We start from the raw sequence: 26,679 nt of genomic DNA on the forward strand, positions 1-26,679 counted from the left end.
CCAGGCCCCACACCAGGTTCCCCTGTTCCTCTGCCCCAGGGCAGGAAACCAAACCCATAATGTTTCCACCTTCTCTACCACAGCTGGTCAGCCCGGCTCCTGTTCTTTGGAAAGCCCCTAGAACAGGACCTGAAACTGGCAACTCCGAAGGGCGCTGGGTTTAACAGGAGGACTTGGGCTGACACCCCTGCCCCACTGCACTGGTCTGTTTTTCTGACGGTCCAGGAGAGTCCTGGGGGGAGGGGTGGGGCAGGCACGCCTCTCCTGCCTGGGGTGTGCTATCTCCCTCCATCCCAAGGCCTGTCTCCAACCCAGGCCCCATCCACCATGGGAACGGGACCATCCCTGCGTGGGGGCCACTCTGCATGTGCACGTTGGCATCACTTTGCTGAGCCTGGGTGGGGTCGAGACGGGTGAAGAGTAGGACCTCTGGGTTGCATTGCGTGCGGGAGGCTGTCGCAGCCGTGAGCTGGGTGGGTGCAGGTGGGCGGTGTCCTGCTGCTCAGGGCTCGGCGGGCGCCGGGTGGTGGACAAGGAGGGGCGAGGTGGTCTTGATAGCGCTGTGGCCGGCGCTAAGCCAAAAGTAGTCTGGAGCTCCGGGACAGGTGGCTGGTGGTGCCGGGCGTTGGCTGTTTGCCTTGCCTCCGCCCCAAGCGTGGATCCAGCCGTGGGACAGGAACTGCCTGCGGTGGGGCCAGAGTTAATATTTGTGCAGGCGCCGCAGGAACGGGCTCCGTGGACGACGCGCTCCGGGGACGCGCAGGCAGCAGGCCTCTCACCGCGGGTGCTGGGGCTGCCCCCATGCGGAGCCCTTCCTGGTCGCGGCCTCGGCCGCCGCTGCTGCTGCTGCTGCTGCTGTCGCCTTGGCCTGTCTGGGCCCAGGTGTCGGCCACGGCCTCGCCCTCGCCCTCGGGGTCCGCGGGCGCCCCGGACTGCCCTGAGGTGTGCACGTGCGTGCCGGGCGGCCTAGCCAGCTGCTCGGCACTCTCGCTCTCCGCCGTGCCCGCAGGCCTGAGCCTGCGCCTGCGCGCGCTGCTGCTGGACCACAACCGCGTCCGCGCGCTGCCGCCCGGTGCCTTCGCGGGAGCTGGCGGGCTACAGCGCCTGGACCTGCGCGAGAACGGGCTGCACTCGGTGCACGTGCGAGCCTTCTGGGGTCTGGGCGCGCTGCAGCTGCTGGACCTGAGCGCCAACCAGCTGGAAGCGCTGGCACCAGGGACCTTCGCGCCGCTGCGCGCGCTGCGCAATCTCTCACTGGCCGGCAACCGACTGGTGAGCCTGGAGCCCGCGGCGCTAGGCGCGCTCCCGCTGCTGCGCTCACTCAGCCTGCAGGACAACGAGCTGGCGGCACTCGCGCCGGGGCTGCTGGGCCGCCTGCCCGCCCTAGACGCGCTGCACCTGCGCGGCAACCCCTGGGGCTGCGGGTGCGCACTGCGCCCGCTCTGCGCCTGGCTGCGCAGGCACCCGCTGCCCGCGTCAGGTGAGCTGTTAGGAACGCGGGTTGGGGTCTGCAGGGCGGTGCGGCCGCTGCCGCCTGATGCCGCGCCCTTGTCTGTGTCCTACAGAGACGGAGACGCTGCTCTGCGTGTGGCCGGGACGCCTGACGCTCAGCCCCCTGACTGCCTTTTCCGACGCCGCGTTTAGCCATTGCGCGCAGCCGCTCGCCCTGCGGGACCTGGCTGTGGTCTACGCGCTCGGGCCGGCCTCCTTCCTCGTCAGCCTGGCCGCCTGCCTGGTGTTGGGCTCCGGGCTCACCGCCTGCCGTGCGCGCCGCCGCCGCCGCCGCCGCACAGCCACCCTCCGCCCGCCAAGACCGCCGGACCTGAACCCGGATCCCGACCCCCACGGCTCTGCCTCGCCTGCGGACCCGGGGAGCCCCGCCGCCGCCGCCCAAGCCTGAGCGACCACGGCAGCCTGGAGCGCTCGAAGCTTCCCCCATGCCTTTGCCCTCCCTTTACACTTTCTGCCGGCGTCAACAAGCGACACAGACCGAAAACTGCGTGACATTCCTTTAGGCATCACCACTGCATACACCGGGAGGTGGGGGGTGGGCGATGTGCGCCTGCACCCTGGGGGCGGAGGGGCAGAGCGCGGCTGCGCACGGGCCGCACGGGGAAGGCACGCGCTCGGGCCCTGGGAGTGCTGGTCCTGTACAAGGTGGCGGGCCGGTCACGCACCCGGAGTGAGGGCGGGGGCGGGCGGGTGGCACTCTCCCTTGCCCAAGGTGCAGGGCGGGGTTGAAGACAGTCCCGAGCCAGCGTCCGGGAAGGCCCGTTCTGGGCTGCAGGCCGGACGAGGAGAGGAGGGGCTCAGCCCTCTCGAGTCTGGAGGAGGCGGCCCGAGGCGGCGGGAGCCCGAGCGCCTCTGGGAGGCGCTGCCAGCTGGGAAGTCAGGGACGGCCATGGGGGAGGGCAGGGCCAGCCCCGGCGTGTGGGGTCAAGGGGCAGACGGGGTGTGGTGGGCGGTGCCGCAAGAAGAGGGGAGGGTGGAGCTCAGGCTGCAGAGGAGCGCAGGCGCCCGAGGAAGGGCGACCCAGCCAGCTGGGGCCATGGGCCCCACTGTGGCGCGGGAAGGATGGGGCTGCCGTCTCTGCTCCAAGCCCCTCCGCCTGAGGCCAGTTAGCCCCCGCTCCCCACTGCTCCAGAGACCCCAGGGCCCTGCCTCTGCCGGAGCGCCCTGCGGCCCTGCCCAGCCGACTCAGCTCTGCCCCGTCCTCAGCCGCTCCGGTCCGCACCTTGGTCCAGCAGGGGCTGCCCGCCAGGCAGCGGGGCGGGCGGGCGGACGGACGGGAGGCCCAGGGTGGGCAGTCTCTGGGGCGGGTGGGCTTCCCTCAGGCCTTCCCGAGCAGCAGGACCCATCAGTGTCCTTGGCCGGGCTAACTGGGCAGGTGGGCGCCTCCGGGGGCCTCACACCACGGTGCTGACCGAGGGATCTGAGAGGTTGAGCGGGCCCGTGATATCAGTGGGATGGTACTGCTGCAAAATAGAAATACACAGACAAGGCGCCCGTTAGCCCCACGCTGGGGGCACGCGCGGGGCCGGGACGGGGTGGACCGGCCAGCCGGCCAACCGGCGGGCGGGCAGGCGCAGCCTGGGGGAGGCTGGGGGTGCTCCTCCCCCGACCCCGTGGTGCTCCGGGGCTCTGCGTGGGCCGGGCCGCTGTCCCGTCCGTCTGTCTGTCTGTCTGCGGGGGAGGGGGCAGAGGAGGGCGGGCGGGGAGTCTCAGCTCTCCCTATGACGGGAACACAGCTGCAGCTGGCCCTCCTCCCTCTCAATAGCGCGTCGCGGCAGCACTGTGTCTTTTTGGTTTTGCAAAGCGCCGCGTCCACCCCCGGTGCTCTATAAATAAGAACCAACAATCAATACCCGCTGGCCCCGCCGGCCGCCAGGGACCCCAGCCCTCAGCACCCAGTGCCGCCCTGGCCCGGACCGGCCACAGGACAGGGGCAGGGGATCTCCGCAGCCGGACTGACCCCACCCTGCCCAAAGGAGCCCCCCACCCAGGCCTCCCTCTGAACAAGCTCACAGCCCCAGAGACCAGGTGGGAGCTGGGCTGCCCTCCCATGCCCAGACCCCCAGCTGGCAGTGCCCCCCATAGTTCAGCCTTGCAGGGCGGGGCCAGCCCCAGATGCCATGTGATGCCAGAACTGGCCCCAGAGGATGGTCCCTGGTGCCCAGGGAGCTTGGGTGAGGGTTCCGCTGGGAACATGTCCCCGGAAGGGCACCATGAGGGTCTCTGAGCTGCACCTGTCCCCGCTCCAGGCAGGGCCCTGGGACCCAGTGTCACCCTCTGAAAGTGACCCATCACCTGCACAACATTTGTGCTTGCCCCTCATGGCTGCCTGCCCCAAATCATTGTTTCTCCTGTCTGCCTGGACACCCCTTCTTCCCCAGCCTGCCCAGCCCACAGTCCCTGCGCTATTCCCCCTCCCTGTTCCCTGCGGGACTCCGGGCTCAGACTTTGCAACATCGGCTCTGCCTGCTCTCCGCAGCAGGGGTGGCTCCGGGAATGGTGCTTCACCTGTTCCTTGAGCCTCCAGTGTACCCCAGGCCTACAGGCTCTCACTGTCCACCCATCCTGCATGCCAAGTCCCTTCCCCAGGAAGCTGAGCAGCCAGGCCTTATGGGTCCCTCTTGGGGCACCCTGGTGGCTTCATTTCGGGATTTGGCTTGCTTGATGCCAAGTCCTGTCTGTGCCCTGGAGGTCTGCCCCGCTTCCGGTGCATTGAGGGGCGGGTGGCTGCAAATCGCACTTCTTCCCCGGGGCATAAGCATCTTTGTGGTGATGCTGCTTATGGGCTGGGGGCTTCCTGTGGACCAGACTGGACCCTGGACTGCAGGGTGGCCACTGGGCTGAGGTCTCTGCTACCTCTCTGGGCAGCCTCTCCCCACCATGGTGCCTGGGCCTAGCGTGCCTCTAGCAAGGCTGGGTTCGCTTTGGGGGCCTCTGGTCCGAGTGTGCATATCCGCTACAGCCACAAGCTGCCCTGAGCAGGAGGTAGGGGGATTCTGGGCTCCCAAGGGCAGAAGGCCTGGCTCTGGGGTGGGCCCTGTGGGGTTGCTGGGGTGAGGAACTGAGGTGGGTGCTCATTTCCCTGCCAGAGGCCTCCCTGTCTGGAACCTCAGTGTTGTCCTGGGCTCTGCAGGCCAGGGCTTGTGGGGCCGCCCCTACCCATTCTCAGACCCTCTGGGAGCTGCCGCCACACCTCCTGCAGGGCCCCTGCACAGCCTGGGGTGGGAGCCACCCCTTTTGGTCCCACCCCACTCCCTGCCTGACAGTCCCCTGTGGCCAGGGCCAGTTCCAACTCCAGGCCCCAGCCGTCCACCCAGATGGACCCAGGCCCGGCCCCCAGCCCCCGGCCCACACAGAGACCACATGAAGATGCAACACGCATGGCTCTGGTGAGACAGGTAAGACAGGTGTCTGGGGGGCGGGGCCAGTGGCCAGACAGACGGACGGGATGGGACATCACAACCACCCCCTCCAGGGCCGTCGCAGGGGCAAAGTGAGGGCGGCGGGCCCCTCTGGGAGAGGCGAGAGAAACGGGGACATAACAGAGAAGTGGTGTGGCCTCCCAGCAGCTGAGGAGTCCAGGATGGGGCCACGCTGGGCTCCCAGGGCTCCAGACCTGGCCCCGAGAGGTGGTGTGGCTGACTGACTGACCAACGAGATGACAGGCTTCAAGATGGTGTGTGGGTCATGGCAGGGGAGGTGGGCGGGCAGACTAACGGAGACACACGGGGAAAGCCGAGGACCCAGGAGGACCGGGGAGAAAGGTCCAGAGAGTGAGAGAGAGCAGCATGGGCGGCCTGGGCAGAGCGGCTGCCGCAGGGAGACAGGGGCAGAGTGGGCCACAGGAGCCCAGGGTCCGGGGCGGGGTGATGGGGCGGGAGACACACGCAGGGCAGGGCAGGTGGAGTCGGACGCGGGACTGGGGTGCTCTCCCCCTTACCGTGTCTTTGGAGGACCTACGCCTCTTGAAGCTGGAAGCCAGGGTGGAGGTGATAGCCCTAAATGTGGCTTTCTTTTTAGGGTCAGGCTCTGCTCTACCACTCTTTCTATCCTAAAATGAATATGTATAAGTGATTAGATGGCTAGGGTGGTGGCCACACCTGCCCTCGCCTGCTCCTGGATGGGCCGCTGCCCAGCCTGGCCGGCCACTTGGGCCCTCGCTCCTGCCTGCCTTCCTGTGCTGGACAGACGGGCTGACAGCAGATGTTCGAGGGTGGCCTCTTCTCCTGCCCAGGGTCTCGGGCCTGACCTTGCTCGTGCTGGGGCTGGGCTTGGGGGCTCTCGGCTGGCTCGTCCGGGGAGGTCCGCCTGGCTCCCTGGCTCCTGGGTGGCCCTGGCTTACAGGCGTCCCGAGGAGGAGGAGTCCTCTGAGGACTGGAGGAGTTGCCCCTCAGGCCACGCCAGCTGTCTGCATGGAGGCCACTGACCCCCAAGGGGCACACACCAAGATTCAGGAAGGGGCCGAGGGCTGGAGGCAGGTGTCGAGGTGGAATTGGAGTGACAGAGGCAGCTCCCGGGACTCTGGCCTCAGGTCTGATGGCCAGGTGGCCTGTGCCCGCCAGTGGTGGCAGCGGCCAGGTCCCCAGGGGACCTGTGGGGCCAAGAGCAAGAGCGGGCGGATGAGAGGTGTGGAGCCTCCAGCAACCCCCATCCCCCAACAGCCCTGGCCACACTGTGGGCTTCATCTCAGGACACAGGCTCCAGGACGGCACCCAGAGAAAGAGAAGAGACGGAGTGAACCGGAACTCGACCGCGGGCCACGAGCCCTTAGGCCTGTACAGGCCCACTGCCCACCCTGTCCCAGGTGGGTCGTGGCTGCCCTTGCTGGTGGCAAATTCTCATGGATACGACCTGGGCACCAGCCAGGACCCGGCCTGGCCCAATTCGGATTAGAGTCACGGAGCACAAGGACATAGCAGGAAAGCGAGGGGGGGGTATCTCCGAAGGGTGTCAAGGGGGCTTGGGTCGGCGGAGGGCAAAATGCATCTTGGACTCACGTGCCATACACAGGCGGGCCCCTGTCTTACCCTGCCTGATTGCCTTCCTATGGAATGGGTACCGGCGGGCGACTCTGGAGACAGAGGGGCCAGGCGGAGGCTTGGAGCAGGGTGCGTGGCCTCCCTCGGCCCCGGCTTTGCAGTGGGCAGCCACCTGCAGGCAGCCCCCCACCAGTGCTGCCCCCGTGCCCTTGGAGCACTCACCACTGCCCCTGGCCATGGCTCCTAGCTCCAGTCCTGCCTACCGGAGCCAGAGCCAGTGCCACGGCCTTCGGGGATGGAGGAGGGCCGTGGCCAGGCCGGGCCCTGGGCACCAGGCCTCGGAGGATGGCCTGCCCTACCTGCAGGTTCTTCCTCCACACGTTCACTGCTGCAAAGGCCAGCTGCATCTGCTTCCGGCGAGCATCCTTGTGCCGCTTGTAGGCAATCTCAATGAAAATCAGGAAGATCCCGGCAACGATGCCCCCCGCTACCAGCATGAAGACCCCTGTGTGCCGGGACCCAGAGCCTCAGTTGCTGGCCAGAGAGGCCGCAGCCCACGGAGAACCCACCCGAGTGTCAGGGGAGCCGCACCTGCCATGTTCTCAAAAGTAAGGGTCGCAGGGGCGTTGCTGCGCGAGTCACATTCCTGATACCGAACCCATGTCTTGTCCAGGTCTTCCATGAAGCCATTCTCATGGGACCTGGGGGTGGGAACAAGTGAGCCTGCAGTGGGTCGGGGCCCAGGACGTGAAGGGGCAAGCTGGGGGCGGGGCCGGGGCGGGGCGGGGCCTGCGGGGTGGAGGGGGCAGCCAGCGCCTGGCCTGGGTGGAAAATGTGTGGTGGCCTCGGAGTGGTCTGGCACTGGCGAGGGCGTCCACCTCTGGCGGAGAGGAGCGGTGGAGGGACGCGGGCGCACGGACACTTACTTGAGGATAGACAGGGAGACGTTCTGCTTCCAGGGGCTGTCTTTGCGCATGCCTATGCCGAAGCCCGAGCGGAAGAACAGCTCTCCAGTCGTCACCAGGTCGCACTTCTGCGAGGCCTCGAACTCCAGCACCGCCGAGTCCCAGATGAAGGCATGCAGCTTGCTGCCGGCAGAGGCGGGGTCACGGGGGCCTTGGTCCTGCCAGCCTGGAAGACCCACGCCCGCGCCCTCCGGGGTGCCTGGCCCGGACGCTCTCCTGCCCGGCGGACGCGGCCCGCACTTGTCCCGCCCCGCCCCGCCAGGGTGGCCGCCCGCGCCTCACTTGTCTCTCACGGCCTGGATGGCCTCCGCTGCACTCTCGTAGTTGTGCTTCTCCATATGCCGGTACATGGTGCTCAGCTCCACCTGGCGCCGGAAGTAGATGTCCACCGAGCTCTGCTTCACCGTGGCGTAGATAAACTTGTCCGAGGGGTTCCTCAGCTGCAGGGTCGGAGGGCAGGGCTCGCGGCGGCGGCTCCCCAGGCCCCTACCCGAGGCCGACCCCAGCTCACCTCGCGTTCCCTCCCCCAGCCCGGCCAGGCCTCACCCGAGGGTCGTTGATGCCAGTGATGCGCTCCTCCGGCCGGTCCAGCACCAGGAAGGCCGCCAGGTTGGCGGTGTAGGAGGCCACGATAATCATGGCAAAGCCGGCCCACACCATGCCCAGGATACGCGCCGAGAAGCTTCTGGGGGCGCCTGTGGGCGGGCGGGGGGCTGTGTCAGACCCTAGAGGGCCGGGGCAGGGCCAGGCGGGCCGGGCGGGGCCTTACCTTCCCCGATGCCGGAGTTGAGCAGGACGCCCCAGGAGAACCACATGGCCGAGGACAGGGTCAGTGCGTCCTCCTCCTCCTCCTCGCTGTTCACCTTGAACCGGCCGAAGGGGCTGCGGGGCGCAGAGGGCGGGCGGGAGAGAGGGCGGGAGAGGCGGCCCTGCCCCGCCCCTCGCCGGCCCCGCCCCCCCATGGAGGTGTCTGAGCCCCGGGTCGCGCTCACCTGAAGCGGTCCAGCAGGTACAGCATCACGGCCACCACGTGCACCGACAGCCCCACCAGCAGCCACAGTGTGCTCTGGAACGGCTGCATGAACGAGTCCAGCGTGCTCCGGGGGATTTCCTGCGGGGGGACGCGAGGTCAGTGCTGCCCGGGCCCTCCAGGGACGCCCCCGCCATCCGGCCCCTGCCCACCTTCTTGACCAGAATAGTCAGGCCCTGGTACTTGAAGGGCTTGGAAAACTCGATGTACTGCGCGCGCTCGTTGTTGATGGTTAGCGGCGCCACGATCATGTCTGCCTGCCCGCTGAGCAGCTCGCCCATCATCCCATTCCACTCCTTCTTGTTGCTGTTGTTCACCTGCAAGGCGACAGAGCCGGCGGGGATGCAGGCAGCGTCCACCCAGCTCCCGCCACAGGTACCCCGGACTGAAGCTGCCCTAGAGCACCCGGGGGTCTTCTCCCCCAGACCCTACCCAGCTCACAGGCCCCACCCCACTCCAGCCCCGCCCTGGCTAGCAGGCCCCTCCCACGCCGGGCGGGCTCCACCACCGCCAGCAGGCCCCGCCCACTCCACATCCCGCCCACTTCAGGACCCCCGCCTGCAGGCCCCGCCCACTCCATGCCCCGCCCACTCCAACCCCACTTCAGGCCCCTCCCACGCCAGGCCCCACCCCAGCCCTCAGGCCCCGCCCACCCCATGCTATGCCCACCCCATGCTATACCCACCCCAGGACCCAGCCCGCAGGCTCCGCTCACTCCATGCCCCACCCACCCCAGGACCCCCCCCACCGTCTGCAGGCCCCACCTACTCCATGCCCCACCCACTCTGACCCCCTGCCTGCAGGCCCCTCTCACGCTGGTCCCCACCCCTGCCGTCCAGCCTACCCGCTCCTGTGTGCCGAACTTGCCATCTGCCACCAGGTGCACCTCATAGGTGAAGTTCATGGTCCGTGCCAGCTTGATGAGCAGGTCGATGCAAAAGCCGTAGCAACACTGAGGCACCGTGTGGCGGGCTGAGTAGGTGCGGGAGGTAACTGCTGGGCTCCAGACCGCCCCGCGCCCCGCGCCCTGTCCCGCGCCCCACGCCCTGCCCCGCGCACTCACGGCTGCCCGGAGACGTGTCGTTGGGCCCGGTGCAGATCACCTTCTTGACTGGGTCGCCGTTGACTGTGAACTCCTCCTTGCATGTCCCATCACTCAGCGTGGGCTTGACGTACACGAAAGGCTCCTGGTGGATCGTCACAATCTGGGGGGGAAGGGGAGACCCAGCCTGGACCACCGACCTAAGGCTGACCAGGGCGGCAGTGTCTTCTCAGTTCCCAGCCTCCCCTGGCGCCCCTCTTAATCCCCGACGCCCATTCTTCCCCCGCCCTGCGCCACCGGCCACTGCCCCCCTTTGGAGCTTCTTCAGGAGCCCAGGTGTTCAGGACACATCTTCCACACCCACCGTCAGCATCATCTGCCTGCAGCCCCCGGGGATGGGGGCTGGGGGATCAGAAAAGACTGCTGTGACGCTAGACCCTTCTCTTGGCCACTTTTCCTCTAATCTTGGCTTAGACATGATTACCTCCAGCAGAGGAGCCGCTGATGTCCCCTGTATGCCAGGCATCTTCCCGGGGTGAGAAACCGCCCAGCCTGCAGGCTGACTCCCACCCTGCTGTGCCACGAGGACAAGGGCACATCCACGAAGCCGACCCTGCGCCTACACAGGACCTGGGACCCGAGGAGGCACCCACCTGTGCCTCCCTTCATCCCGGTGCCCTGACTGTCCTGGCCCACAGCCCCGCAGCCTTCAGGCTTTGAGCATAGGTCTCTGGCTCCTTCCTCTTGCCCGACTGGACAAGCTCCACCGCTCCGTGGCCTCTTCAACCCACACTCCTGCTTGGGCTCGCCCTCCTGTCTGTCCTTCAGGGGACCATGGCCTGGGGGTAGGGAAGGGATCTGGGGCACAGAGGGCTGGAATGGAGCATAATGCACTGCCAGAACTCTGAGGGGGGATGATATCAGAGCTGAGCCCTCAGAGTGGGCAGGGATCAAGCAGGTGCCCGAGGGCAGGTGGAGCAGAGCCTGCAGTCCAGAACTGCAAAGGCAGGGAGGCGTGGGGGTGGTGGAAGAGGCACCCTCCCAGCATGTCCTAGGGAGGGTGAGCCTGAGAGCGGTGCAGGCCCAATCTCAGCCACCAGGCAGCATTTTGTCTTTTATCCCCAGGGGGATTAGGAGCCATTGAAGAAGTTGATTTTCTTTTCCTTTTTTTCTTTTTTTGTTTTTTTTTATGAGATGGAGTCTTGCTCTGTAGCCAGGCTGGAGTGCAGTGGCACTATCTCTGCTCACTGCAACCGGTGCCTCCCGGGTTCAAGCAATTCTCCTGCCTCAGTCTCCCAAGTAGCTGGGACTACAGATGAGCGCCACCACGCCCAGCTAATCTTTGTACTTTTAGTAGAGACAGGGTTTCACCATGTTGGCCAGAATGGTCTCGATCTCTTGACCTCATGATCCGCCTGCCTTGGCCTCCCAAAGTGCTAGGATTACAGGCGTGAGCCATCGTGCCTGGCCTGATTTGCCTTATAAAACTTTCATTATGTTTTCCTGTTATACAGGTAATATATATGCTAGTACTTTAGAAAAATTAGTGAGACCAGAAACAAACTTGTAAAAAGCCATCTGCATCTCACAGCCTAGATGGGGCCTTTTGGCCATTAGCGTTTGACAGCTGCTTTCAGACTTTTCAATGTGAAGTGTCTGGGCTGCAATGAAACCCACACTGGTACTGGAAAACCCACCCTATCTGCAGAGCAGGGGAGGGAGTCTGGGTGAGAGGCTGCAGGGGCTGGTGCAGAGCAGGGGAGGGAGCCTGAGTGAGAGGCTGCAGGGGCTGGCACCAGGCTTCAGGGGTGGGCTCAGAAAGCAGACAGAGGCAAGAGACATTTGAGGGCCTGGAATGACCAAGAGAAGGTTGGTGGGCATGTTGCCTGTGAGGTCCTTGCCTTTGGCAGTCTGTGGTGCTACTGGGACTGGAGTGTGTGTGGAGTGGGGATGGTGTGGCTCTGCCCGGGGAGGAACGGCCAGGAGAGCACCCTGGAGTAGGGAGCCAAGGGAAAGATGCTCTGGAGGAGGAAGCCAGCCAGGGCAGGGGTTCTCAGAGGCCCAGGGGAGTCAGGAAGGGCTGTCCCACATGGTGGAAGAGGACAGTTTGACCTGGTACCATCAGGAGGCCATGAAGGCTGGAGGAGGGATGAGGAGTATGGAGGACCAGGACTGGGGACAGCGAGTGCTGAAGCTGAGGTCGGCCTGCCGTCTCCCATCTGCTCTTCCCCAGCAGGGTCCTATCAGACAACTAACTGCCCCAGACTTAAGTAGGGCTGGGTCAAGAGGGGCACTAGAGAGCTCCTGTGGGATGGGGGCAGCTTCCTCTCCTTCCTCCTGCTCTCTCTGCTTCCTGTGCTGTGCCAGGTGTGCTGGACGGTGTCCAGGGGCAGCAGGCCCCACCCCCACTTCCTTTAGTGGCTTTCATTGATCTCGCACCCCCCTCCTTCAGGCCAGAGGGGGTGGATGGGCTGTCTGGGGTCAGGACACTGAGGGAGGTCTGCGGGGCCCCCACCTTCAGTCTGGTGGACATCTGGTACCCTCGAGGCTTCTCTGTCTCTCCGCCTGGCCAGATGATCTTCCTGTCATTAGGGATGACCTGGGGGTGGGAGTATGAGATGGAGGGTGGCCACGCAGGGGTCTTGGCCCCAGGACCCTAAGGCCCCAGCCCCCACCCCCTCATGACCCCCACCTACGTGGGTGCCGTTGTAGATGCCCACTTGCACCAGCTTGCGGTTCTGCAGGTTCATGATGCTGTAGTTGGCGAACTTCCGGTCCCCATCCTCATTGAACTCCACACGACCAGTCACCCCGTCCGCATACTTGGAGGACATCAGCACTCTAGGGTAGGAAGCATAGCTGAGGCTTCTCAGAGGTGCTCCTTCTCCTGCTCCTTCCCCTGTTCCTTCCCCCTGCTCCTTCCCCCTGCTCCTTCCCCCTGCTCCTTCTTCCTGCTCCTTCCCCCTGCTCCTTCCCCCTGCTCCTTCCCCCTGCTCCTTCTCCCTGCTCCTTCTCCTGCCTGCTGCGCAGCTCGGGCTTTTCCCTTGTCCCAGTCCCAAGAATGGAAAGATCAGCAGATGCCAGCCCCTGGACACCGTGGTGTCTGCCTGCACCAGATGGACAGTGTGACTCATGACAGCTGAGTGGTTTCTGGGTGCCAGACCCTGCTTCAAGGGCTTTCCGTGGGTTAGGACGTTGTCCTCACAGCCATCCTGTCTTACAGAGAGGGAGGCAGAAGCCCAGAAGGATGCCTGCCCTCTTGCCAGCCAGTGGGGGAGAGGTTGAATTGGCTCTAACCACCAGGCTGTCCTGTCTGGCTGTGTGTGCGCATGTGCATTGTACCCATCGGGCCACATCAGTGAACCTGTGTGCACACATGATCCCTAAGTGGGGTGCACCCCATGCGTGTGTCTGTGTCACGTGTGTGTCATGTACCTGAGTCTGTGTGCACACATGGTTCTGTGTATGTGTGTGCATGTGTGTGCACACGTGCTGCCTACATCTGCACTTATGTGGGCATTGTGGATGGTGGCTCTGCACATGCTACTCAATGCTTGGGGATCTGGGGGTGAGCTGGCATGGCATGGTGTCCAGGCGTGCTGTGAGCTAACTGCTGCCACACTGCAAATGTTCACTTGGGTCTCTGGGCCTAGGCCAGCCCTGGCTCTCTAAGGTTTGTGTGCTGTTCTTGGGCTCCTTGTCTGGCCTCCTGGGTCCCTGGCAGCTTTCAGTCCCCATCTGCATCAAGAGACTCCTCCCAAAGGCTGCCAGCCACACAGGGAGAGGGGTGCTCTTTCAGGGTGGACTGTAGTGTGGAAAGTAGGGGCGGGAGCAGTGGAGCCAGTCCCCACTCCAGTGACAGTCCCGGTACTGGTGTCGGTGTTGAGAAGAGGGCAGATGATTGTGCCATTAGATGTGGTGGTGCTGGGGGTGTGGGGGGAGAGGAGAGAAGTAACAGTGTCCAGAGGATGTTGGCAGCAGGCTCCACTGCAATACCCCTGAGAGCGGCGCCATCCACTTCCTGGAAGCGACCCCGCCCACTCCCCCCCAGAGTGCCCGCACCCACCGCTTGAGGAGCGCTCCCCCAGTTCCCTAAGAGCGGCCCCGGGCGCCCAGTGCTGAGAGCGGCCATACCCAGCTCGGGAGAGTGGCCCCGCCCACCTCCCCCAAAGCGGCCCCGCCCACCTCCCCAAGAGGGACCTCTCCTAGTCCTGAGAACGGCCCCGCCCAGCTCTGGAGAGTGACCCCGCCCACCGCCCCAAGAGCAGCCCCGCCCAGCTCGGGGGAGGCCCCGCCCACCTCTTGAAGAGCGGCCCGGTCTTCCAGATGTTGGTGTTGCCCACGCAGCCCCGCGGCGGGTCGGTGATGTTCTCCTTCTCGAGGAGCTCGTGCACGGCCTGGGCCACCACGCCCACGGCGTCGCTGATGTGGGCCGACTCGTTCTTACCGTTGATGAGCTGCAGCCCGAGGATGCCTGGGGCGAGCATGCGACTCAGAGCCCGTGGGGGCCTCCCCGTTCGGGGACCCCGCCAAGGCCCAGCACTCACCGTCCGGGGCGTAGCGCAGGGCGTTCCCCGAGATCTCGCGCTCCCCGACCAGCCACACGTACCCGGAGCCCGTCATGTTCAGCATCGCGGCTGCACGGTACACAGTGGCAGCGTCGTCCTCGCTGTGGGGCAGACGGGGGTGACGGGCCAGGACTCCAGCACTCGCACCGCGGCGCTCCACAAGCCCAGGTCCTCCTTCTCTGGAGCAGGGACCTGCCCAGCCCCCAGCCCCTCCTAGATCGAAGCCTGCAGACCCCGCAGAGGGGCTGCTGCCCAAAACCCAGGAGCCTCCCAGGACTCCGTTGCTGGCCCTTACCTTGGGGGGAGCAGGGATGGAGTTAGATGCTGGTCCTTACCTTGCGGGAGCAGGGATGGGGTTAGATACCTGGTTTATAGAACTGACTTCCTACTTGTGGCCTGCACCTGTGCCCCCAGCATGCCCTTCCCTCCACCTCAGAAGGCCCTGATGGGGATCCAGGAAGGTAATGGATCACCTTTGATCCCTTGCTGGCCAGATACCAGGCACTGCTTGAAGTGTTTTACGTGGATTATCTTATTTAACTTTCACAATATCTCTGTGTCCCGAGGGGAAGCGGAGGCACACTGGACACACAAGAGTTGGTAAATGGCAGAGTCAGGACCCAAGCTCCTAAGACCTCCTAGACAAGCCACACCCCTCTGGTCCTCTATGTTCAAACATGTGAAATGAGGGGTTGGGGGGCTCTCCAGGTTGGTGAGATGCTGGTGGGATCCAGCGTCCTGAGGACGGCCAGAGATAAGAGGCGGCTTCCCCTGGGCTCTGCACAAGCAGCTGCCTTCGCCCAGTCACCCAGGCCTGGGGCCTGCAGGAGGACAGAGCCCAGGCAGGCCTCACCTTGCAGGCATGTGCGGTCTTGAGCTCTGCTGGTGTCCTTGCAGGCGGGCCCCTGTCGACAGTGGAGCAGGGGACCTGGTCCTCTGGGGCTGGGGCCACTCTGGTTATGACAAGGACCTGGGGGCCTGGTGGGACTGTAGAAGCCTTTGGGGGTCTTCCCTCACCACCATCTGTCAGACCTTTCTCTGCAGGGCCTGTCCTGGCTCCAGGTGGGCCTGGACTACCCCTGATACTTTGCTTCTCCAGGCATGGGCAGCAGGGTTGGGTGGATTGCCTGAGTGTTGGGTAAATTTCACAATGCTTGACTCTGGAAACCAAGGTGGCCCTCCCCTCCCTGAGGAGGGTCTGCCCCCAATTTTCTCGAGAATAAGCTCACGAAGAAATGCAGACCTTGGCCGGGCGCGGTGGCTCAAGCCTGTAATCCCAGCACTTTGGGAGGCCGAGACGGGCGGATCACGAGGTCAGGAGATCGAGACCATCCTGGCTAACACGGTGAAACCCCGTCTCTACTAAAAATACAAAAACTAGCCGGGCGAGTGGCGGGCGCCTGTAGTCCCAGCTACTCGGGAGGCTGAGACAGGAGAATGGCGTAAACCCAGGAGGTGGAGCTTGCAGTGAGCTGAGATCCGGCCACTGCACTCCAGTCGGGCGACAGAGCGAGACTCCGCCTCAAAAAAAAAAAAAAAAAAAAAAAAAAAAGAAATGCAGACCTTTAGTGTTTGCTCTACATGACGATGCTATTGGATGTCAGCAACACAAAACAGAGGTGCTGCCAGTAGCACTGGCCCAGTGCCCCAAATGAGAGCATCTAGCAGAGGCTCTGCACACTGAACACAACACAGTTTGTCCAGCAAGACCCAACACCATGCGTATCATGGAGCAGCGTGCCCGCTATCAAAGTGCCCACCAGGGCCTGACGAACAAGCCCGTCTTGTTGACACAATTCGGGTCTATGACACGTGATGTGGTGGAATGATTAGGAGAAAAACAGTTGTAAACAAAAGTCTGATCTGTCCATCAAAACTCATCTGATCATTTTATAGAAATAGCTGATACCAATCCACACAACTTCAGGAAAATGAAAAGTTTTGGAAACAAATTATCTGCATGCTGTGGAAAATTGGTCAAAAATTAAGATTGGCGTCATGTCTCTCTGCAAAACACCCTCAACACCCTTCACTAAGGAGGAGCCAAAAGGTGACAGGTTGAAGGTCTGGGGTCAAGAAGGCCTGTGCCTGCTGCTGCCCCAGGACTTGCTTCTCTGCACTCCTGGGAGATGGGCATGCTGGGTGGGCCGGTTGGCCTCTGCTGTGGGACTTTGGCCTCCATTCTAAGGAGCTCAGCACGTGAGAGGAGAGTCCTTTCCAGCCCTGACAGTCCAGAGCCATTGCATGGATTCAAGAAGTATGTTGGAGGCTGGGCACAGTAACTCATGCCTGTAATCCCAGCACTTTGGTGGGTGGATCGCCTGAGGTCAGGAGTTTGAGACCAGCCTGACCAACATGGAGAAACCCCTGTCTCTACAAAAAATACAAAAAAATCAGCCGGGGTGGTGGTGCATGCCTGTAATCCCAGCTACTCAGGAGGCTGCGGCAGGAGAATTGTTTGAACCTGGGAGGTGGAGGTTGCAGTGAGCCAAGATCGCGCCACTGCACTCCAGCCTGGGTGACAGAGTGAGACACCATCTAAAAAAAAAAAAGTATGTTGGAGCTGGGGGCAGTGGCTGATGCCTGTCATCTCAGTCCTTTGGGAGGCCGAGGTGGGTGGATGACTTGAGGCCAGGAGTTCGAGACCAGCCTGGCCAACATGGCGAAACCCTGTCTCTACTAAAAATACAAAACTTAGCTGGGCATGGTGGTCTGCACCTGTAATTCCAGCTGCTCAGGAGGCTGAGGCACGAAAATCACTTGAACCTAGGAGGCCGAAGTTGCAGTGAGCCAAGATTGTGCCACTGTACTCCAGCCTGGGTGACAGAGCAAGACTCTGCTTCACAAAAAAAAAAAAAAAAAAAAAGGCCACGGGCGGTGGCTCATGCCTGTAATGCCAGCACTTTGGGAGGCTGAGGCAGGCGGATCACCTGATGTCAGGAGTTCACGACCAGCCTGGCCAACATGGTGAAACCCCATCTCTAATAAAAATACAAGAATTAGCCAGGCACAGTGGCGTACGCCTGTGATCCCTGTACTCAGGAGGCTGAAGAAGGAGAATCACTTGAACCCCAGGAAGCAGAGGTTGCAGTGAGCTGAGATCATGCCACTGTACTCCAGCATGGGCAACAGAGCAAGACTCTGTCCCCTCCAAAAAAAAGAGAAAGGTATGTTGGTGGGTGTGTGGTTGATGTGTGCTGTGGTCAGTGTATGCATATGTGTGGGGTATGGCATGTATGTAGCATGGGTGTATGGGTGTGCACATGGTGTGTGTGCTGCACATGTGTGTTGTGATGTATGTGCATGTGTGCTGTGGGTACATGTATGTAGGTGTGCATATATCAGTGTGTGTCTTTGTATGTGGTGTATATGGTGGTGTGTGTGCCTGTACCTGTATGTGTATATGCACGTGTGTATGGTGTATGCATTGTGCATGTGTGTACACATGTGGTGTGTATGTGGCATGTGTGCACATGCATATGTGTTGTGTATGACCTGTACATGATTCTGCATGTGTGGGTAGAGATGTATGAGTGGTGCGACGGTGTATGTACATGCATTTGTGCACATGTGTGTATGGTGTATGCATGGTGCATGTGATGTGTATATGGCATGTGTGCACATGTGTATGTGTTGTGTATGACCTGTACATGATGGTGCATGTGTGGGTAGAGATGTATGTGTGGTGTGACTATGGTGTGTACATACATTTGTGCACGTGTGTGTATGGTGTATGCATAGTGCATGTGGTGTGTATATAGCATGTGCATACATGCATATGTGTTGTGTATGACCTGTACACAATTCTGCATGTGTGGGTAGAGATGTATGCATGGTGTGACTATAGTGTGTGTACATACATTTGTGCACATGTGTATATGGTGTATGCATGGTGCATGTGTGTACATGTAGTGTGTATATGGCATGTGTGAACATGTGTATGTGTTGTGTGTGACCTGTACATGATTCTGCATGTGTGGGTAGAGATGTATGAGTGGTGTGATGGTGTGTACATGCATTTGTGCACATGTGTGTATGGTGTATGCATGGTACATGTGGTGTGTATATGGCATGTGGGTACCTGCATATGTGTTGTGTATGACCTGTCCATGATTCTGCATGTGTGGGTACAGCTGTATGTGTGGTATGACTATACTGTGTGTACATGCATTTGTGCACGTGTGTATGGTATGTGCATACACAGGTGGTGTGTGGAGTGTGCTCATGTGCATGGATGTGTGGCATGCACATGGTTCCTGTGTGCATGCACCTGTCTGCCCTGACCATGTCCCTTTCCCTGGGCTGGCCTTTTTCTTAGGGCCATGTCTGGAAACATGACCTTAACCTGAGGCTGGCAACACGGGGTCAACCTGTGGGACTGCAGTGCATGGCTCAGGGGCTCATTGGCTGACAGAAAACAGTGGAGAAAATGCCCCCTCCCTTCTCTCTGGGGACCTGGGCATGGCAGGGTTGTCTGGATTGGTTTTGTATGTGGTTTTCTCTCCCATGTCCTGTTGGTCACTCCAGTTAGAATGTAGGGATCAGGCAGGTCTAGCTTGATGTGAACTTGTCTATTGCAAAAGTGCCTGACAGTGGAACAGGTGTGTTTTAGGGTAATCGACTCCTTGAGTTGCCCCATCTGGGATGAAGAAATCTTCCACTTCCCAGCCAGCTGTCTGTTCATTTGTTCACCTGCCTATCCATCCTTTTATCCCATCACAGCCGCAGAATCTCTCTTCAGCTCTGTGATGAGTGAGGGAAGTGTAAACAATCCAGAAAATAAGAGAAGAGGCCACAAGTGGCCAGGCACGGTGGCTCCTGCCTGTAATCCCAGCACTTTGGGAGGCCGAGGCGGGCGGATCACAAGGTCAGGAGATGGAGACCATCCTGGCTGACACGTTGAAAACCCCGTCTCTACTCTAAATACAAAAAAGTAGCCGGGCGTGGGGGCAGGTGCCTGTAGTCCCAGCTACTTGGGAGGCTGAGGCAGGAGAATGGCATGAACCCAGGAGGTGGAGCTTGCAATGAGCCGAGATCCAGCCAGTGCACTCCAACCTGGGTGACAGAATGAGGCTCCGTTTGAAAAAAAAAAAAAAAAGAGGCCACAAGTTCGAGACAAGTCTGGCCAATATGGTGAAACCCCGTCTCTACTAAAAATACGAAAATTAGCCCGGTGTGGTGGCGTGTGTCTGTAGTCTCAGCTACTTGAGAGGCTGAGGCAGGAGAATCGCTTGAATCCGAGAGGCAGAGATTGCAGTGAGCTGAGATTGTGCTACTGCATTGCAGCCTGGAGGACAGAGCAACACTCCCTCTCAAAACAACGGAAAAAGAAAATTAACTTCTGAGACTCTGGCTGGGCTTTTGCTGGGCTGGACTTTTTCTCAGAGGGGGTTTTTCTGGGCGGGGCTTTCCCTGGGTGGTGCTTTTTCTGGGCGGGGCTCTTTCTGGTAGCGGCTTTCCCTGGGTGGGACGTTTCTGGGAGGAGCTTTCCCTGGGCGGGGCCTTCCCTGGGTGGGGCTTTCCTGGGTAGGGCCTTCCCTGGGTAGGGCTTTTTCTGGGTGGGGCTTTATCTGGGCGGAGCTTTCCCTGGGCGGGGCTTCCCCTTGGCAGGGCTTTCTTCTGGGCTGGGCTTTTCCTGGGTTGGTCTTTTTTCTGGGCGGAGCTTTCCCTGGGCGGGGCTTTCTTTGGGGCGGAGTTTTTCCCTGGGCAGGGCTTCTTTTCTGGGCGGGGCTTTCCCTGGGCGGGGCTTTTTTCTGGGTGGGGCTTTCCCTGGGCTGGTCCTTTTTCTGGGCGGGGCTTTCCCTGGGCGGGGCTTTTTTCTGGGCTGGGCTTTCCTGGGCAGTTCTTTTTTCTGGGCAGGGCTTTCTCTAGACGGGACTTCTTTCTGGGCGGGGCTTTCCCTGGGCGGGGCTTTTTTCTGGGCGGGGCATTCCTTCCTCGGGACCAGTGCATACGCGTACCTTGCCTGGTCAAATCTTTAAAAATCTTTTTTCCTAAAGCCAGGCCAACCCTCCCTGGGGCCCACAGTTGGATGAGTAGAGTGTACAAGAGACCTATGAGCCTAAAGCCGAGTGCGGGGGGCGTAATGGGGGATGATTAGTGCCTTTTTATAGCAGCTGCAGGAGAAGCAGGTGAGGCCCCGTAGGCAGCTCTAAGCAACAACCCTGCCTTGGGCTAGGGAGATTCCTGCCTTCTAGCCCGAGGAGCCCTGGCTGGCCCCACCCTGCGCTCTGCCCTGGTGAGGGGGCTGCACCTGTCTCGGTGCCAGAGGTTCGTTTGACGGACCCATGGAAATGGTGGCCTGCCCTGGGACTGAGAGTGTCGCTGGCTCTTTCCCATATGCAGGGCTGGAGGGCTGGGCTGTGTTCCTCTGGGCGTTTCGATGCTGTTTTGCTCCACTCTGTTGGAGCCTAGCAGAGCTTTTAGATCAGGGACAGTGGGGTTTTGGCTGTCCCATGGGGCAAGGCTACTCACCCTGCCCTTCCCTGCTCTTGCTTTTCCTATTCCCAGTCACTCAGCCTTTCCCTTCCCAGGAGAACCTAGCCATTTGCAAATAGGGAACTTTTTACAGTGGGCTCCTCCCGAGGTTGCTCTGTGGCACCGGACCCTGTCCAGAGCAGGCTGATTTCCCGGGTACCTAACTGATTTCCCCTTAAGCTGCTGCTCCAGTTGTTGCAATCCTTCAGTTGGGAAGTCTGGCCCTCTCCCTGCCATGGGCCTTTTCGCCTGGCACATCTGCACATCACTTCCCTGGGCCTCGTCCCTGGCCCCAGCCCTGGGCCTTGTTTGCACAGGTTTGCCCCCTTGAGTTGCGGAGATTCCCAAGGGCAGGGTCTCCTCCATCTCCCTGTCCCACAGCCCAGCTCAGGGCAGAGGCAGTATGTGACTGTGGACTGGGGAAGGGCCCAGGGAGGGAGGCACAGATGGAGGGTGTGACATCAGCCGTGCCGATAGGAGTGTGGGCGTGGGAGCGGTGGGGTGTGGCTGTCCTTGGTGAAGGTGTTTTGGAAGCTGAAGGTCACTGTGCCCAAGAATGTCCCAGCTCTGGCTCAGATGGCAGGTGCTAGGCCAGGTACCACCCTGTGTGCAGTGTGTAGGGCCCTGCCCAGCCTCACCTGGCAGAAAGGATGATGACTCGGGCCTCCAGCTCTTTTGCCTCCATCAGCAGGGCCGTCACGTTCTTGGTCCCTGGGTCAAACTGCAGCACCTTCTCTGCCTGCGGTGTGAACAAGAATGTTAGCAGGCAGCTGGGGCAGGGGACATAGCACCTCAGGGGTGAGAGTCGGGCTGGAGCCGCTGGGAACCCCGAGGCAGCTTAGCTAGGGCTGCCATGGTCTGCGCCTGCCACCTGCGCCTCTGCCTGCCTTCCTCAGTCCTCGCCTGGCCTGGCCTAGCCTCTCCGGTCCTGTCCTGTCTTCAGCCTGCGCGCTCACCTGTGCTCGCTCTGTGCTCTCTCTGCTCTCTCTCTGGGTCTCTCTCTCCACCTCACTCCTGTCCTCATCTTTGCACTGAGCATGCAAGCTGAAGTGGACCCAGACTCAGGAGGCGTGCAGCGGACGGGAAACAGAGAAGAGTTTTGGAATGCAACCAGGAAAAGAGATGGGGCTGACTTTTCCAAAACCATGGGAGGTCCTCTGAGGTCTGATTCCGCAGGCCCCTGCAGGAGCAGCCCAGCCCCGGCAAGTGGGTGGCCAGGCGGGCGGGCTCCCTCCCGGGTTCCACGAGGAAACCCTGGGGGTCCCGGAGATTCGCATGCACTTCCCAGAGAGCAGCTCCTCCTGCAGCCGCGCCTGCCTCGAGGGTGCAGGCTAGGGTCACGGCGGGTGGGCCTCAGGCACCCACGCCGCCACGCCTGCCCTCTCCTGCCTGCCCTCTCCTGCCTGCTGCCGGCTGCCTCTCCTCATTGCTTGGGCCTGCGGCTCGGCGGCTGGGCCAGATAGTGGCCCTAGTGGCCGAGGCGCCGAGGCCAGGGCTCCCTAGCCGTGGGTGGCGTGCACGTCCATGCATATATACCTTGGGTCCGCGCTTGTTGTCATAGGACAGTTGGTCGAGGTTTTCATAGTTCCTTTTTTTACTCTGATGAATAATGTGCACAGAGAAAATATGCAGACACAGAAGAAGATTATAAACGGTTGAAAATGACGGCGCTAAAGCAATCACACCACCTCCTCGGCACATCTGCAGACGGGCTCCTACCTGGAGCTCGCAAACACCGAGGCCCGGGGCGGGGCTGGGGGCTGGGGCGGAGCTGGGGGGGTGAGGGTCGTGGGGGCGGGGCCATGGAGGCTCCCCGCCACGAAGCTGTGCTCTTGGAAACGGTTGCTCTCAGGAGAAAGGGAGGCCCTGTCCGCGTCCACCATTCGGAGAGAGCCCCACCTACCACCCCCACCCTGCATGCACCTGCTGTGTGGCCCCAGCAGTGCCCACTCCAACCCGTGTCAGTCCTGAGTGGGAGGTGAGCAGCCCCCCGGGGCCTGTCCCCATGTCCCTCCCCCTCCCTCTCCTTGGCCTCCCTCTGCCTCTCAAGAGACCGAGGTGTCCTCACTAACTGGGGTGCCCATGCCCATCGGCTGGCATATGTGCCCAAGAGGGTGTGTGAGCATATGTGCACCTGCAGGGGTGGCATGCGCCTGTGGGTGCCTGAATGGGAGGGTTAGTCTGCAAAAGCCTGTGAAGGTTGCGGAAGGGTCAGATGGTCTGAGCACGCCTTTGTGTGTGTGCGTGTGCATGTGTGCATGTGTGTGTACATGTGTGTGTGCATGTGCGTGTGTGCATGTCTGTGTGTGTGCTGGCCGGCGCAAGTGAGGATGAGCATGCACGTGAGGAGCGCACCTGTGCGCGTGTCCAGGTGTGTATGTGAAGAGTGCACCTGAGCGCATGTCCAGGTGTGTGTGTGAGGAGTGCACCTGAGCGCGTGTCCAGGTGTGTGAGGAGCGCACCTGTGCATGTGTCCAGGTGTGTGTGTGGCGCTGGAGCTGCATGGAGGCAAGCGTGGCCTAAGCCTGTGGCCAGAGGTGTGGAGTGTGATGGAAATGTGTGCGTGCACCTATGAGTGAAAGTAAACGGTTGGGTGTGCGGGGTGAATGTGTGATGGGAGTCCGTGGCCGTGGGTGGGCACGCCAGAAGGTGAGCGGCCTGTCGGGCACTGGGGTGAGGGGCACTGTCTTGGGTGAGGCCCTCGGTGCTCATGCCCCTCCCCCCCAAGACTCAGCAGAACCCCCAGGACAGGACTTCCAGGACCCTCTGGTCTGCTCCTGGCTTTACCCCCGACCCGTGCCCTCTGGTCCCTCCCGGGGCCTGTGGTGCTTTGGGGGTGCCAGGTTGGCCCTAAGTTCGATGAAGCCAGCTCTGACACGAAACATGCTCCCAGCCACCCGTAGGTCTGGCCCTCCTCAGCCTGGGCCTCCTCCCACTGCTTGACCAGGAGCCGGCCTAGGTGCTGAGCACCCAGGGCTCTGGGGGTCCTGCAGCCAAGCACCAGCTCTGCCCCAGACTGCAAATGGGAGTGGTAAGGAAGGGGGCAGGGGTCGCTTGGACCCCCTCAAATCCCAGCTCTGATCTCTCTACCAGAGTGGACGCCTGGCTGTGTTCGGGGTCAGTGTGTCCTAGAACCAGGTGGCTAATTGGTCTTGATGAGGAGTGCAGAGGGAGACCTGTGGTGGGGCAAGGAGGGGAGTGGAGCCCACAGGGGCGATCCCGGCTGGGGGGCAGGTGTCTGTGGATGGGGCTTTGCTGAGCTGTGAGGTGCAGAGCTTCAGGGGAGGCCACGCGGGGGAGGACAGAGAATGGGCCCAGCCGGGATGGGACAGGACTGCAGGGGCGGTATGTGGGGGCCATGTACAGGGGAGACCTTGCCCAGAGGGAGACTGTTGGGAACTCAGGACAGGGTGGGTGGGAAGGGTGACGAGTCCCGAGCCCGGCTGGGGCCTCCAGGGAGAGAGGGGCGCGGGCAGGAGGAAGGGACGAGGGCGCGGGGCAGCGCGGGGCAGGGTGTTTGCGGAGCTCCAGGTGGTCTGGCCCTCGCCCCGCAGGGACTGACACGAAGGAGATTTCGACTAATGGCAAAAGCGAGTGAAATGAGCCGAGGACAGGCTGGGGCGGGCGCTCGCCAGACGTGGTGGTGCTGACCATGCACGATGGAAAGAAGAGGGTGTCACACACGGAGCCACAGACACACGGCGGCCCGTCCTGCACCTCGGCTCCGCCAGGCGCCCGCCTGCGGCGCCGACCCTCACCTTGGACTCACGCTCCTCCAGCAGCGTCTCCAGGCGCTTCTGAGCCGCCCGGCCCTCGTGGTCGTCGCTGACCAGCAGGATGATGTGGTTCCAGCTGTAGACACGCATCATCTCGAACCACACGCTCGACTGGTGGGAGTAGGGCGGCACGGTGCGCAGGAAGCTCAGGTGGATGCTCTGTGGGAGACGGGAGCACGGCGGGCTGAGAGGGACCCGTGGAGACCCACCCTCCCACCCGCCTCCCGCCTCTGGAACACCCGCCAGAGGCTGGGAACCCCCTTCCTCCCACCCCTGTCCACACCCCGCTGGGCACACTTTCTAGACCCTGGGACTCCCTCCTGTCTCCCACTCCTGTCCCTAACACCCTGGGAACACTTTCTAGACCCTGGGACCCCCTTCCTCTCACCCCTGTCCCCACCCTGCTGGGGACACTTTCTAGACCCTGAGACCCCCTCCTGTCTCCCACCCCTGTCCCTAACATCCTGGGGACACTTTCTAGACCCTGGGACCCCCTTCCTCCCACCCCTGTCTCCACCCCGCTGGGGACACTTTCTAGACCCTGGGACCCCCTTCCTCCCATCCCTGTCCCCACCCTGCTGGGGACACTTTCTAGACCCTGGGACCTCCTTCTTCTCACCCCTGTCCCCACCCTGTTGGGGACACTTTCTAGACCCTGGGACCCCCTCCTGTCTCCCACCCCTGTCCCTAACACCCTGGGGACACTTTCTAGACCCTGGGACTCCCTTCCTCTCACCCCTGTCTCCACCTCCCTGGGGACACTTTCTAGACTCTGGGACTCCCTTCCTCTCATCCCTGTCCTCACTCCCCTGGGGACACTTTCTGGATCCTGGGACTCCATTCCTCCTACCCCTGTCCCCACCCTGCTGGCGACACTTTCTAGACTCTGGGACCCCCTTCCTCTCACCCCTGTCCCCACCTCCCTGGGGACACTTTCTGGATCTTGGGACCCCATTCCTCCTACCCCGTCCCCACTCCCCTGGGGACATTTTCTAGACCCTGGGACCCCCTTCTGTCTCCCACCCCTGTCCCTACCACCCTGGGGACACTTTCTTTTCTTTCTTTTTTTTGAGATGGAGTCTCGCACTGTTGCCCAGGTTGGAGTGCGGTGGCGGGAACTCGGCTCACTGCAAGCTCCGCCTCCCGGGTTCACGCCATTCTCCTGCCTCAGCCTACCGAGTAGCTGGGACTATAGGCGCCCGCCATCTTGCCCGGCTAATTTTTTGTATTGTTAGTAGAGACGGGGTTTCACCGTGTTAGCCAGGATGGTCTTGATCTCCTGACCTCGTGATCCACCTGCCTCGGCCTCCCAAAGTGCCGGGATTGAGCCACTGTGCCCGGCCAACCTGGGGACACTTTCTAGACCCTGGGACCCCCTCCTTTTAAACCCACCCCTGTCCCCATCACCCTGGGGACACTTTTTAGACCCTGGGAACCCCTCTTTCTCCCACCCCGGCCTCTTCTCCTACATATAATCTCGGAAATGGAGGAGGTTTGGTGTTGGCCTCATAGCACCCTAAGGGACGTGGGTTTCTGTGGAATCGTTCCTGGGATGAGCTCACCCCCTCCCCTGCAGCCCACCACCTTTGGACAAGCTGAGCTCAGGAAGTTCTTGATGACATATAGCGCCTCGAAGATCCCCTGGGGCTGCCCAGAGTCCTCCCAAATTTAAACTCCATGTATGAAGAAGAATTCGCTCTTGGGGCTAAAGGCTTCATCTCCCCAGGCGAAAGCGTGGTGCTCGCTTGCCCTGGCTTGCTTTCCCTGGCCGCAAGCTGCCAGGGAGTGCCGTGGCACGGCGGGGAGTGGAGCAGGCTCTGCCCTACTCTGCCTCGGTTCTCTGTGTCTGTCCAGCTGAGCCCTGGTTCCTTCAGTGTCCCTGTGGACGCACACTGATCTTGTGGTTCCCTGAGGCCTCCAGGTTATTTTTCACCTGTTCCCTCTTTGTGGCCTGGGGCAGTGCCTTGGGGTGCAAAAATGTCCCCTGCCTCTCTCTGTCCACCTGGTGACGTGGCTGCAAGGCAGGTTGTACTTGAGATCTTGGACTAGCTCTGACCTGTCCTTGCTGGTTCATGTTTTGGGCACAGGTTGGTTGTAGTGTATAGACCATAGTAAGGCCAGGGTGTAGCTGTGAGGTGTGCCCCCTCCCTTTGGTCTGCTCTGGGCTGGGGGCATGTGCTGGGCTGGCCCTGCCCTGGGGCATCCCTTTCCCTGGGCTTTCATTTGAGCCACTGGCTGCTTTCCTGGGTAAGGCCATTTTCTCTCCTTCGCATGTGAGGAAACTGGTGCCCAGGGAAGTGAAGGAGGTCGTGCCTGAAGGCACAGGAATG

At 61.8% G+C, this 26,679-nt stretch overlaps 2 protein-coding genes across 12 annotated transcripts in view; one reads left to right on the forward strand and one right to left on the reverse strand.

Annotated features, from left to right (window-relative positions):
- Positions 1-485: 485 nt before the first annotated feature.
- On the forward strand, positions 486-1,996 carry LRRC26 (leucine rich repeat containing 26). Its single transcript, XM_033238437.1, has 2 exons — positions 486-1,480; positions 1,566-1,996. Exons 1-2 carry the CDS (start codon positions 802-804, stop codon positions 1,898-1,900), a joined length of 1,014 nt encoding a protein of 337 aa, XP_033094328.1. The 5' UTR covers positions 486-801; the 3' UTR covers positions 1,901-1,996.
- GRIN1 (glutamate ionotropic receptor NMDA type subunit 1) overlaps positions 1,992-26,679 on the reverse strand; it is a 29,793-nt gene continuing 5,105 nt past the window's right edge. Inside the window, exons 3-21 of one of the 11 annotated variants that reach the window (XM_033238422.1) lie at positions 24,332-24,508; positions 22,110-22,172; positions 21,212-21,312; positions 14,076-14,197; positions 13,828-14,002; positions 12,225-12,369; positions 12,044-12,127; positions 9,550-9,691; positions 9,331-9,458; positions 8,639-8,803; positions 8,449-8,567; positions 8,226-8,338; positions 8,003-8,151; positions 7,739-7,896; positions 7,418-7,579; positions 7,083-7,192; positions 6,851-6,996; positions 5,453-5,563; positions 1,992-3,338 (exon numbers count right to left, since the gene is read on the reverse strand). In XM_033238422.1, the coding sequence (XP_033094313.1) occupies positions 3,222-3,338; positions 5,453-5,563; positions 6,851-6,996; positions 7,083-7,192; positions 7,418-7,579; positions 7,739-7,896; positions 8,003-8,151; positions 8,226-8,338; positions 8,449-8,567; positions 8,639-8,803; positions 9,331-9,458; positions 9,550-9,691; positions 12,044-12,127; positions 12,225-12,369; positions 13,828-14,002; positions 14,076-14,197; positions 21,212-21,312; positions 22,110-22,172; positions 24,332-24,508 (2,487 nt within the window). In that variant the 3' untranslated portion in view covers positions 1,992-3,221. Of the gene's footprint in view, positions 3,339-5,452; positions 6,997-7,082; positions 7,193-7,417; positions 7,580-7,738; positions 7,897-8,002; positions 8,152-8,225; positions 8,339-8,448; positions 8,568-8,638; positions 8,804-9,330; positions 9,459-9,549; positions 9,692-12,043; positions 12,128-12,224; positions 12,370-13,827; positions 14,003-14,075; positions 14,198-21,211; positions 21,313-22,109; positions 22,173-24,331; positions 24,509-26,679 lie in introns of those variants that run through there. The other 10 variants (XM_033238423.1, XM_033238429.1, XR_004443694.1 and 7 more) reach the window with 10 other exon arrangements.

Source organism: Trachypithecus francoisi, unplaced genomic scaffold (genome assembly GCF_009764315.1).
Source record: "Trachypithecus francoisi isolate TF-2019V2 unplaced genomic scaffold, Tfra_2.0 Lachesis_group16, whole genome shotgun sequence".
In the NCBI taxonomy this organism is placed as follows: Eukaryota; Metazoa; Chordata; class Mammalia; order Primates; family Cercopithecidae; genus Trachypithecus; species Trachypithecus francoisi.

Bases quoted from the DNA above. Each gene is read 5' to 3' on its own strand.
- LRRC26 (XM_033238437.1), top strand. From the start codon at position 802: ATGCGGAGCCCTTCCTGGTCGCGGCCTCGGCCGCCGCTGCTGCTGCTG. The intron at 1,481-1,565 runs GTGAGCTGTTAG...TGTGTCCTACAG, and splicing joins GCACCCGCTGCCCGCGTCAG to AGACGGAGACGCTGCTCTGC.